At 38.4% G+C, this 13,918-nt stretch overlaps 1 protein-coding gene across 2 annotated transcripts in view; it reads right to left on the minus strand.

The window, feature by feature from the left end:
* LOC108280618 (ephrin type-B receptor 1-B) overlaps nt 1-13,918 on the minus strand; it is a 380,602-nt gene that overhangs the window by 150,779 nt on the left and 215,905 nt on the right. For both annotated transcript variants that reach the window (XM_017495793.3, XM_017495792.3), the window contains exon 4: nt 3,814-3,969. In XM_017495793.3, the coding sequence (XP_017351282.1) occupies nt 3,814-3,969 (156 nt within the window). The remainder of the gene's footprint in view (nt 1-3,813; nt 3,970-13,918) is intronic.

The raw sequence follows: 13,918 nt of genomic DNA on the forward strand, positions 1-13,918 counted from the left end.
ATTCACAGCTAAGGGCAATTTGGTGTAGCCAGTACACCTACCAGCATGTTTTTGTACAGTGGGAGGCAACCGGAAGAAACCCATGCAAACATGAGACAAACACGTGTTCCCGAGATTACGATCGAACCAGGGAGACTGGGTTATTATAGTATACTGTACTTGTGATTGTGAGCTTACATACAGGGTTTAGGTAGGTCATCTTTTGAGTTTTAATGACCTTTGGATTGTTTTTCTCACTCAGACCTGGCAATCCTTGTACGAAGAATAAGTGGGAAGAGACTTCAAGCGAGTCAACAGAGAGAATGAAAATTCCTGCAAGCAATTAGGTCTCATAAATAGATAAAACCTAATGAATCAATGAAAGACAAAACACAATGACACAATGCAGTTTCCTCAGAGCGTGAATAAAATCAAGCAACATGCTCGATAACTCAGCACCACCTGAAAAACTAATTCGAACACAATCTATATGTATTCATGGGAACCGAAGGCTAAAGCCCATACTGTGACTTCTTCTCTATTGTACATCAATACAGCATTCATTTCATTCCTATTAGGACTGACGGCAAATTAGCATTCAGCTCCGTGTTCAAAGCGTTCATATCAATACAGCATTCATGCGTTTTCAATTTCAATATAGTATTTCTCCCTATTTCATACTGCTCAAATCAGAGAGTCTTGGAGTCTTATAGGAAAATTAAATATTGTGTCCTCGATTATGTACTGAGAACACAATAACAAGTGTAGCTGGTCTTGTTAGTGGATTCTTGCAACGAATAGTTGTACCGCATGTAACACACCAACCTACTTAGATCCACCTGACTTGCATATCAAAGCTGTCCCTCTGGGCACAAGCAAGAGTCAAAAAGAATTTCTGTTGTGTATGCGTTATCATTTTCATCATGCGCCTACACCAATCTTGGCAGCCCTGCAGCATTGCAGTAACGGCTTCAATCTTTCATTCATAACCAAGAAAGAGAGAGAGAGAGAGAGAGAGAGAGAGAGAGAGAGAGAGAGAGAGAGAGAGAAAAAACTGTCCAGTTTTTCATGAAAGAAGATTACAAAAAAAGAGAGAGACGTTTTTTTCTTGGCCTACATAACATGCTCCATTTCCTTCCCTCCCCAGTGGCTACTAAGCACATGTGGGAGGAGCTAATGTAACAGCAGAGTGTATCAATCACTCCTCACCAACTAATCACTTTCCATCAAACAAGAGAAACAGGTGTTTATATGTGTTTATATATCTGTAAATTAATTTGCTATCACACCAATATGCCCATGTCTCTCAGGATTTGAGTCTCCAGAAAGACATAGGTAATATTTTGGTTTTGTACTAATACTTTGACGAACACAAATCTCCAACTACTCCTCCCTCGTTGATCTTCCAGATGCTTTGGCAAGTATATGACCCACTTCTGCAAAGAGTTGCTCCAGAGGCGGGTGCTACTCGATCACACTAATGACACAAGGCTCTAAGTGACCTACATGTGGGCTGTGGGCTGTGGCACACTGCCAGTGGTGCCTTTCAATAAAGCAAAGCGATGTTTTAAACTAACATTTTAATCAAGTCCGCAGGGATATGCCTTCCAGTTCACATCTTACTTTTTAATGTCTTTATGTTTGGTACAGTGAAACCCTCAGGACAAAGTCTCAACATTCCTCTACTACCAAAGTTCTCGATTTAGACCTCTGGGACTCACTAGCAGTACACATGTTTGTCCTTATATCCTTATGATTTGTCTAGTGTAACCATAAGAACTAGCAGACCTCAGGGATATGCCATTTATTCCAAATGTTTGTCATGTCTTCATATTGTGTACAGTGTAACCTTCAATGTAAATCATTACCTAGCGTGTACAAGTTCTCACTAGAACTCTGTTCCCACGTTTCATCATTCCTCTATTAGCAAAGTTCTCAATTTAGACCTCTGGGACTCACAAGCAGTCCAAATGTTTGTCTTTAGGTTTTGTATAGTGTAAACTGTTTGAACCAACAATCTTAATCCAAACCCCAGGGATTTGCCATTTATTCTACATTTTCTTCTAATGTTTTTAAGTTGTGTACGGTGTAACCCTCAATAAAAACCATCAGCTAGCTTCTACTAGTAGGACAAATTCTTAATAGAACTATATCATTAGTACCAAAGTTCTCAATCCAGCTGTCAGGGAATACCATCCACCAATAGCTCCACAGATATTTGAAACAATTTACTAATGAACAGCCTTAACATTCATTTTTCTTCATTAGCGTTATACATATTTCAAATGAATGGACTTTTTATGTGTGCTGAATCTTTGTGTTTACACATTTCCTGCTTTATAAAGTTGAAGTCTTGTTTAATGTATTCAAGATTATACATGTTTATTCATTTCCAAGTAAACTTCAGCCAGGTCATGAGCATCCTACAGCTCTCAATGTATCCTAGCAGCTAGAACAAACAGGGTTCTTGAGTAGCACAACCAGCTAAGACGCTGCTTCTCCAAATGTAGACCTGGGTTCTGTTGTTGTAAATTGGATTTGATGCCCAGTCATGAAAAGACTATGCACTACTGGGAGTTGAGACAAATGGGACCCTAGGAGAATGTATGGTTTCCATGAAGGCTTTCAGTCAATCAGGTCGTTGAATTACCTAGTGATAGTCAACAGGACTAGACAAGTGGTCCAATTTTGAAGATATTTTACCATTTATAAAGGAGTGGGTGTGTCATTAGTTCAGTACTGATGACGCTCCCAAGTGACCAAGACTTTATCCAGTGCTTTCACTTACTTCTCCTAAAATATGTTTTGCAGTATATAACATAGGTAAGCTACAGTAGGTCAGGGGTGGACCCTGTCCACAACTCTCACACAACAGTATGTATCCATAGAGCAACTATCTTTTGTGTTATGCAAGAAGAGATTACCATGGCAAAATAACCAACATATTGGTGAACGACTTGCAGATTATTTTGTCAAAGGCTCAAACATGATGTAATACTTCAGAATCTTTGTCACACAACAGTATGTATCCATAGAGCAACTATCTTTTGTGTTATGCAAGAAGAGATTACCATGGCAAAATAACCAACATATTGGTGAACGACTTGCAGATTATTTTGTCAAAGGCTCAAACATGATGTAATACTTCAGAAACTTTGTTAGAAGAGGGTAATGAAATGGCTAAACAGGGCTCTCCTCTCCCAAGGAATTAAGTTAGTTTCCATTAGTCTGTATTAATACACTTAACTATATAACTTGCTAACTGTATTCACTAGCTAACACTTTTTAAACCAGTGAATTAGGTTTCTGGGCAACCAAAACATGTGACTGGTGAGCACACTGGAGTTTTCACCTGCCCAGTCCACTTATGTAATCAATATTCTTTGATTACCTGATTTGGAACCGGGTGGATTGAACATATCTGCCTATCTACCATATCTACCTATCAGAATAGGAGTCATTGCTTACTGGGTTGAGAACTACTAGTTATTATTAATACCTCTAAAGAAACTTTGTGTAAGCCATCAGCATCTGAAAACGGGTGGTGGCAGGATGTAATTGGAAGAATCCAATGATAGTGGAAAATATTCTTGCAAGCCAGAATCGTCCAGGGTGAAACTGGCACTGTGCAGTGGTTCCTAATCCTTTATTATTTTCCCAGCACTAATCTGATCCAGATAATCAACTAATTCATTATGCAGATTCCATGTTAGAGTAAAGGTAAACAAAACATCTTGTCTCCAGGACTAGAATCAGGAGCCAGTGGTATTCCAGGGACCCATTTATTTTTAGTAAGCAGCATTCTTATGTGAATGTGTATGTTTTTGGACTCACTAGTGCAGGGCATGTCTGGCAGGTCTCCATCTGCTCTGTAGTAGCCGTTCCTGCAGACGCAAATAGTGGAGGCCTCAGATGTGGACCTGCTGTTGGGCGGACATTGCAAACAGAGCCCTGTGCCCTGCATGGACTTAAATGTACCAGGAGGACAAGCTGTGGGCAAAAAAGAGAGAAAATGTAGTGTTAGATCATAACCAACACAGCTGAAAATTGCTGAAAAAATACTTTCATTCTCACCACTGAAAAACACATAAAGAGAAAGCTATGCTAAGAAAAATAACACAATAAAGCCATACTTTGCTATGTTGCACTAGATCGTAAAACTAAATCAATCATAGCCTCTACACTATAGCCTAATGGATGAAAGGAACATTTATTATTTAACCCTGAATAATCCTCTTTAGACACCATTTACGTCCAGTTCTCCAAAAGCTAGCCTAGAAATCTAAACAGGGCGGTATCATATGGATCCATATAACCACAGCTGCTCTTGCTCGAGGTGTTTTTTATAGCATATCACAGCCACAATGGGCATAACTGGAAAGAAAAAAAAAAACAGACTTACAAGAAGACCCCAAACAGCGATTCATTTTCATGCAATAAATGAATAACACCAGAGTGCACGTACTATAGCTAGATGACCCAGCAACATCATTAAATAAACCTTAAACAAAAACCATATCTTTTTTTAATTGTTTAGAGCATGGTATAAGCTTGATTTATGAGTCACAGTGTTGCTGTACGACTCACTGTAGGACGACTCATTTGGGACTGATTTGCCAAAAGCATATAAATCCATGTTTGAAATCAATTTCAGCTGAAATACTTCAGAAGTAAGAGACAATTAAATGAATTCTTTACTATCCCTTTTTAGAATAGACATGTCTGCTTTGTTGTGACTGCTAAGCACATAGTTGTGCCAAAATGATGTAACACAATGCCACTATCTGTATCTGTATTTGTGTAATATCCATATGTGTGTCTGGATTTAAACTCAATGTGAGTGTTGATTGAACCTGAAGGTTTTTTTTTCTAATTACAAACTGTACTACTATGCCCCGGAAACACTGGAAAACATTGGTTGGGGGGTTGGGTTGTAGAAACAGCAGCACTGTCAGCATGTTCTGTTCCTCAACTACAGCTAAATCATTCAAGTTTATATTTGAGCTTAACTAGAAATGTCAATGAGGCTTTTATTTATTTATTTATTTTAAATAACACTTGTGTACTTATTATTTTTGTTTGTACCTAGAGTGATATTTTCTAACAAATTTACTTAGCCAAATTTAACCAGCTACAACCCAGTTATTAAAGGGGTGGCTTTAATAACTGTCCAGTTATTAAAGCCAGGGGCGGCTGTGGCTCAGGTGGTAGAGCAGGTTGTCCACTAATCGCAGGGTTGGCGGTTTGATTCCCGGCCCACACGACTCCACATGCCGAAGTGTCCTTCGGCAAGACACTGAACCCCAAGTTGCTCCCGATGGCAAGTTAGCGCCTTGCATGGCAGCTCTGCTACCATTGGTGTGTGAATGAGACACAGTGTAAAACACTTTGGATAAAAGCACTATATAAGTGCGCCATTTACCATTTTATTAAAGATGAATGAATAAATGTTGTAAATATACATGTGGTCTTTGCTAGTCCTTCAAGCTTCATATCTGACCTCTCATTCCCACTCACATTGACATAAAAACCTTGAGGGGAACCCAGTCATGATGCACCTTTAGTCTCAAACAGATGTCATGTGAACCATAAAATTTAGGCAAGACTTTGCTATCTGACTAGCACCGCAAGCAATCATACATAAGCAGATACCATTCTATTCAATCCCTAGCAGGCAGACTCAAAGTATTGAGCCTATACGAGTGCAAACAGAGATAACAGATTGAACAGCTGATATGACTGAAACACAGGCTAAAGTGATAGCAGCCTCCATGGACCTTGCTGGAATAGATTCGAACACACGGATAGCTTTGCTCGTCAAAGTAAGATAAAAGGATAGACATTAAGGACTAAAGCTTTAAGAGGAAGAGAGATGGAAAAAAATTGAACTAAAATACACACAAAGAGAGAGAGAGAGAAAGTGTTTGTAACCGTTTAACTTGCTGCAGTGTGAGGAAGAACTGATTTAGCCAGGAAAGTGGTTTATTTCTTGTCTATATTTGCAGATAATGATGAAACTGAAAATATAGATGTATTGCATTTAGGAAATTATAACAGCAGAACAATTTCATCTGGGTTATTAAAATAAATATTAGCTCCTATCTGCAATTTGGCTCGAATTTAACTAATATTGGAGGTGAGGGAGAATTAGGTGTTCTCCACACAACCGCAAACAGCTGCACTCATATGGAACACTGGCTAATTAATGTGCTATTATGTTGGCAACAAACGACTGTCAAATCCTAATGTCTCCCCAAAACGAAATTTCAGCAATTACCTAGTGATACCGTACCAATATTGTGTATTATTGTGCTGCTACTCATGCATATGAATCACTGCTCATTAATATGCATTACATGACACACATAGGAGGGGCGTGTATGATTAATATGTTAATTATATCACTTGGCACATCCATTTGCACATTTGCACGCAGAGATTGATTGAGAGAGATAGAGTATAAACAAAAAGCAAAATGAGTGACCGGAAAAAGATGGATCGCAGTCTAACACATCCAACACAGGGAAGGATGAAGGAGTACTGTTCGCATGTTTTAATAAGAGAGGACAGGAAAAACTCATCGCTCTTTCTCAGTCCTGTTGGTGATGGAGAGTTCGAATGCCCTCCCCAAAAGCCTTTTGAGATTTAATTAAACATTTTATGCCTCATTAACACAAAAAGATATGCAGAGTTCTGAGGGCAGATCAAATTTTATTAGACAATTAAATATTTAACTGTCCTTTAGCCCCACTGTGCATAACGCAACTCTATCAACTTCAAGAGCACAAGAAGGCTTTTAGATACATCCATTTTCCAGCCTGGTGAACAAAGGAGCTTCAGAACATTATGTGCCATCAAGTACAATAGGTTTAAAAGGCAGGTGAGGAGATGACCTGGAAAAACGGAGCAAGTACTAACAATAATTTCTTTCGGCAAAGGGGATAATGATAATGTAATTTAATTTAAATTAAATGTAATTTAAATTATATTTTTAAAAATTAATTTTGGCTTGGTTTCATTTGTTTGTTAAGACATTTCTGCAATTTGTGGTGCACTGTTTGTTTGGTTATTACAAATAAATTTACAATTTCATTACAGTGCAAATGTTTGAGCACCCGTCCTTCACAATCATAAATCACATCTGCAAACCATCTACTTTAGTCATCTATCAGCCTTTCTATCCTTTTAGGAATGTTTCCCACACTTCTCTGCAAAATGTTTTTATTTCAGAATGATTGTTAGATCCACCTGCAAGCACTGCCTGACTGAACTTGTTACAAATGTGTTCAGTACATCTAATACAGTATATACATTTAGAAATTCTATTTATAAAGTCCTGACACCTTAATGCTTCAACTATATATAGCGAGAGAGAGAGAGAGAGAGAGAGAGAGAGAGAGAACCTAATGCATATTACCCAGACCAGTCACTTTTCCTATGCACATCAAGGAAGGAAGTTCTAGTCATCGTAATCATACATTGCAGTCAAATACAATCATGCAGTATATACAGAGATATAAACTGAATGAAAAGGTAATAAAAGAAAAAAAAGGTCACTTTCAAATACAAGCTACTCAAATTCCTCCAGTAGAAGAAAAAAAAATGCATTAGCTGCAGTATTTAGGTATATCTACTTAAAACTTTATATTTCATTATTTAGTTATTTAATATTTAGTTATTGAAACTACTAGAATACACTTTATCAAAACAAGGTAGAAATATATTTTTTTTTCTCTGAATTCTTTGCTAATTAAAAGCCAGGCTAGCACATTCCTAAAATATCACGTACTGTATAGTATTTTATTATATGCCATATATTGGTAGGCCTACAAGTACAGTATAACATAATATACAAGTGTAGTATAACATCTACATCAGTTTCATTTTTTATTTTGAATTGCAGTATAATATTCATTTTGGTAACACTTGAGTTGAGTTTAAGCGACTACATACAATAGACAAGTCCTTTGTAACATCATGACAGTAATCCATCTGACATTCTAACGTGTGTCAGCCAGGAAAGTGTCATAATGCCATTATGTCAACAAAAAATTATCAGTTGACCTATGTGTTGACATCTAAATAACAGTTTTTGTGACAGCTGACACATTGAATAAGTCTTTAAAAATATTTATTTAGGTTTAAAGTTTCCATTAAGGGCTTATGTAGCCCTTTGAACACTTTTGTCATAAGGGGCTATGTTATTGCACCTTCATGTCCTATAAGGCAGGATTTACATCCCTTCTTTGTCTGCACTGTATGTTCAATCCATTATTTTCTCCACATTATCCCAGTGAAAGTGTACATGCACACTGCACTCTGCGTACATATCAACCTCGGCTCCCACTCAGGATGACATGAACACTGCCCACAGCATTTGCCATCTGAGGTGTGTCTGTCTACAATGTGATTTCAAATATATAGTGTTTTTATTCTGATTACCTTGCTACCTATATGGGCGAGTTAACAACAGCAGATGTTATTTTAATCTTTTTAATGCAAGAGCGCTGAAAGTTTGGGAAACCTTCTGCTACACAATATTCCTTTTAGTTGTTTTTTTTTTACTTTTACAATCCTGTATATTGGAGGCTTACATTACAGAAAAAGGAGGTACTGCAATAAATCATTGTTCATGCATGAAATTTAAGAGCAAAATATGACAGACCTCCCGAGTCACAATTGGTCAGCACTACACCTAATTTGCATAACATTGAATCTACCTCAGTGTTTTTCGCAGTGCTGTGAGACAGCGAGATCTCATCACTCACTATCCCACAATCCTTTGGTTATTTTTACTCCCAGTTAATGATGAACGGGTACAAAATATTGGATGGCCGATTCACAGTCAGTGTGCATGTATTGTAACTCAACACTGTGGAACTCATGGAGAGAAAAAGAAACAGCGAAACGGAAGTGAGAATAACAAGCGAAAATTTAGAGAAACATTTGGTTCGCAATGCTTCCCACAACACACACTACACAATCAGAGATGACAGAATGTGTGGGCAGTGTGATGGGGGTTGATAGATAGCTCTTGACCCCGCCCAGCTGACGCTAATGCCACCTTCTGCTTCTGCAACATACACACGCATAGAAAAGCACACATAAACACACAGCAATGGATCCCCAAAATGCACAATTTAACACCTTTTCCAGCCCACACAATAGAATAAAATATAACAGCTATGCAACCAGAAAGACTGCTGGAAAATTAGCTATACATAAAGCCATGCTGCAGGAGAAGGACACCAGAACTGTGCACATGATGCGGCACATGATACATATGGTGGAAAGTAGATGTAAATTTTGTCAATATGGTTTGGTTTTGGCTGGAGTTAAATGGACATACTGTCCAAAAAGTGAAAATAAGTAAAACATAATGAGTTACTAAGTTAAAAGTATTTGGACACCTGACCATCACACCCATGTGTGACCATTTCACAACTATGGGCATTAACGTGGATTTGGTCCCCTGTTTGATGTTATAATAGCCTCCAATATTCTGTCAATGCTTTCCAATAGATTTAGGAGTATGGATGTGGGAATTTGCTCATTCAGCCACAAGAGCGTTAATGAGGTCTGGCACTAATGTTGAGTGAGTAGGTCTGGTACACGTTTTTCAATTCATTCCAAAGGTGTACAGTGAGGTTGTGGTCAGGGCTATGTCCAGGCCACATCAACTTTAGCAAACCATGTCTTTATGGAGCTTGCATTGTGCACAGGGGCACTGTCATGCTGGAACAGGTTTGTGCTCCTTAGTTCCAGTGAAGGGAATTTGTAATGCTATAGCATACAAAGACATTCTATACAATTGTGTGCTTCAAACTTTGCTGCAACAGTTTGCTAAAGGCCCACATATGGGTTTGATGGTCAGAGGTGTACAAACATTTAGCCTTAGAGTATATTATTTGGAAATAATAATTTGTTATTAAGTCAAAATTCTAAGTTACTAAGTCAACAGAATGAGATGATATCTTGAAATAACAAGTTACTCACAAGACAATATATTGAAATAACAAGTTATTAAGTGAGAATAATGAAGTCACAATAAGCAGACAATATCTTGAAATTACTGGTTAAGTCAAGAAAATGAGATTAATATCTTTAAATAATGAGTTACTAAATATAATTATTTAGACAATATCCTGAAATATTGAGTTACTAAGTCAAAGTAACAACATAGCACTTAAAAAAAAAAATCACTCCTTCCGGTTCAGGGTTTCTGTACTACATAGTCTATTACAGCAATGATGCAGAAGAAAGATTTTCGAAGCCAGAAGGAAATTTTGAAGAACTTATAAAATCACTGGGCCACATATTAAAGAAAGCACTACAAATCTAGCTAGCATAAGTATATTGATGTATTTATTAGCCCATGTTAAGTTAAGCCCATGACAAGTTAATTGTGGTGGGAATTCTCAATGGTTGTACAAAGTATTTGCATATTGCATGCTGGGCATTGTAGTGGCACAGCACTGATGAGCTAAACTACAAATTGTGTCAAAACACTGAGGCTGGGATACACAGTACAAAGCAATACTATATAATGTCACAAATAATAAATTAAATGGTAGTTTTATGGTGGCATGTCTCAAACAAATACACAATTTGACAGAAATATAGGCATGATTTTGTGATTAAAAAAAATAATAAAGATACCACCATACCAAACTGGATTTCCAAGATGTGATGTTTAAGCTGTCAAAAAGTGATATAACTGGGGAAAATCAAAGACTGAAAATGTAGTGAGAATTTTTTTTAACTGCCTTTACTAAAGGTCAATTCCTTAAGAGTCAAAAAGAAATCTCTTTATGAAATCTATTCAAAATGATTACTGGCCATTTCATCTGGCATGAATGCTTTGGAGGTTGCATCTAACTGGAAAAAGGCAAAGCAAAAAAATTGTAATGAAGATTGTGATCATACAAAAGACTGACAGAAAGGCAGAAAGTCTTATAACATGATTTGAGATTTTTGGTTCATAAAGGCCCCGGAATGTTGTCAGAAGATGAGCTGGCAAGAATTATTTGTTTGAATATCTGCAGATTTTTACAAAAAATAGCCCAAAGTGCTGTGACATTGTTTAGGCTCCAATGATGCCTGCCAATCAGCCAATGATGTATGGAAGAAAATCAATTGATTAGTGTATGTTGAGAAACGTAAAGAGATTTTGATACATTGCGCTCTATTTAGTCGATTAAGTGGTAAACCATTTCTTCCAGCTTGATAATGACTTGCCCAAACACAGTGCAAACACAATTAAGACCTACTTGTTGCAGAAGTCAAATGGAGCAATTACGCACTCCGTATTAACACATTATCACAGCATTAAGTCAGAATGAACAGAACTGCTGTGTGAGATCACTTCTGCAAAAAAGAAAAGCCAAGGTCAAAGTGCACCTGCCTTTAATAAAGCTCTAATTTAGAATCCCATTCAAATTCGAGCAGATGTGCCAACACCTCCGGTTTAGTTGTAACATTTATGATTTTGATCCTCTGCTACAGTGATATGGGGGACACGTGAAAGCTACATGTTTTTTTTTTGCTTTCTAACCTAAACCAGCAGTCTGACTAAACATGGATCAAATTTATCTGGTGTAAAAGACCATAAAAGGATGGGGAAACGAATGCAAGATGTGAAAGACGAGCATTTCCCCAAGGTAAATTTTGTGCATCTGTGCAAGACCTGTGGATCAAAAAGGTAGACTTTGTCCTGGCTAAATTCACTACCTAACATTACTCTCTATAATCACCTACCATCATGACCACCTGTAATCAATTGGAATCACCTGCGAGGAAAACAGTGTTGTGAACATCCAGTGTGGCAGTGTCCCAGTCAGCGCCAACATATGTTGCATCCCAATACGCCTACTTATACTATGCGCTAAAAGTAACTCTTTTTGCGAAGAAAAAGTACATACTTTTGAGTGTATAGCAAAAGAGTACTGCAAGTACTGGCACATACTAACATGTCATGTAACGGAAAAGAACGTTGTTGTCTAGTTACATGCACTGTCACTGACTGTAAACAAACTCCTCGTTGCATTTCAGCTTTTCTTCATTCTTTAGTCCTTACATAATTCCATCCATCCATTTTCCATACTGCTTATGCTACACAGGGTTGCAGGTAGCCTGGAGACTATCCCATGGGACTCTGGGCACAAGGCAGGGGACACCCTGGACAGGTGCCAACCCATCGCAGGGCACACTCGCACACACACCCGTTCACACACTATGGATGATTTAGAGATGCCAACTGGCCTACAATGCATGTCTTTGGACTGGGGGAGGAAACTGGAGTACCCAGAGGAAACCCCGAAGCACTGGGAGAACATGCAAACTCGGCGCATGCAGGGCAAATATGGGAATCATATCTGGACTCCAGAGCAAATATGGACTTGTGTTCATTTTGTAACAATTTTTTTTTGTACATAGCAAGCTTATACACACAGCAATTTTGGCACCACTGTCTGAGTGACCAGTTAATAAGTTCCACAAAGATTTAGATTTCCATAGGTTTGTCCCATTGGCGATAGCAGCACTTAAACTTCAGAACACTTGGCTGTACTGTAAGTCTGGTTCCAACAACTTGCAGTAACAGCAACATCAATCTCAGTCCAGAAGAGCTAGGAACAGCAAAAATACTGCTTCATAACCATAAACTCCATAAAGTGTCTTAGTAAGGTGCTGAGCCACTACAAGCCACCTAAACGGATTCAGCAGCAGAGATTCTACAAGAGATATACCCTCAGTTGGTGTTTAGATGATGGTGATGGACGGAGAGGTCCAAAACATCACTCCAAAATGTCACAACTGGTTTTTCCTTTAATTTGTCACCCATCTGTATATACACACACATCTTTTTTACAGTCAAAATATAAGAAAATAGGAAATTGAACGGGGCCCGACACATAAAGATGAGCCTATACAGCTGAGGGGATAGCACTTTATTAGAGAGTATTAACATTGCAGTGGGTGAAAAGATTCCACACACAAAAGAAAATCAAATTGTATGTGCATACAATGTGCTTACATATAGCTTTTTCTTTCTCCCTCTGACTTCCCTTTGCTTTTTCTTTCCTACATAAAGGTCAGAGTTAAAATTCAATTCAATTCTCTCTCTCTCTCTCTCTCTCTCTCTCTCTCTCTCTCACACACACACACACACACACACACACACACACACACACAGAGACATTGAGTGACTGTGTGTATGTGCATATTTAATAATCTGCCCTGGGGTTGATGTTTACAGTGTGAGATGTGTTTAAGTGGACAGAATCTGCAGCTGATTCAGCAAAAACACAAGTAGCCCACAGCCACTGTACACACACACACACACACACACAGAGAGAGAGAGAGAGAGAGAGAGAGAGAGAGAGAGACACACACACACACACACACACTAGTTTCTCTGACCCTGCTAAATGCAATTCCAATATTCACATTTCATGCCAATTGTTTCTGGCTTGTTTCAACCAGCCTGCAATTAATTCACTTTCACTCTTTGCCACATCACACACACACACACACATGTACTGAGGTTGACATGGCCAAGGGGGAAGAGAGCTGACAAGAAAGAGACAGAAAAAATAAATAAAAAGGCAAATTAAAATTTATAACAGGACCAGGCGCTGCTGGCCTGGCTTTTTAATTCATCAGAAAGCACTGGCAACTTTTATGCATTTATTTATTTATTTATTTGTGCTGATTGAGCTCGCGCCTTATGAGCGTGAAGCTTCTGCATCAAATAAGTTAATTAGCTCGGCTGCCTTCCTCCGTCAGAGGGGAGGGAGCGCAGAGATCCGTGAGGCGCTCAGCTACAAACCTCAGAGGCCTTGAAAAAGGAAAAAGGAAAAAGGAAAAAGGAAAAAGGGGGGGGGGGGGCAGGTTTTGGCGGACAGCCCGATGCATTCGCTGATTCAGAGGAGCAGAGGCG

This window comes from Ictalurus punctatus, chromosome 20 (genome assembly GCF_001660625.3).
Source record: "Ictalurus punctatus breed USDA103 chromosome 20, Coco_2.0, whole genome shotgun sequence".
Lineage (NCBI taxonomy): Eukaryota > Metazoa > Chordata > Actinopteri > Siluriformes > Ictaluridae > Ictalurus > Ictalurus punctatus.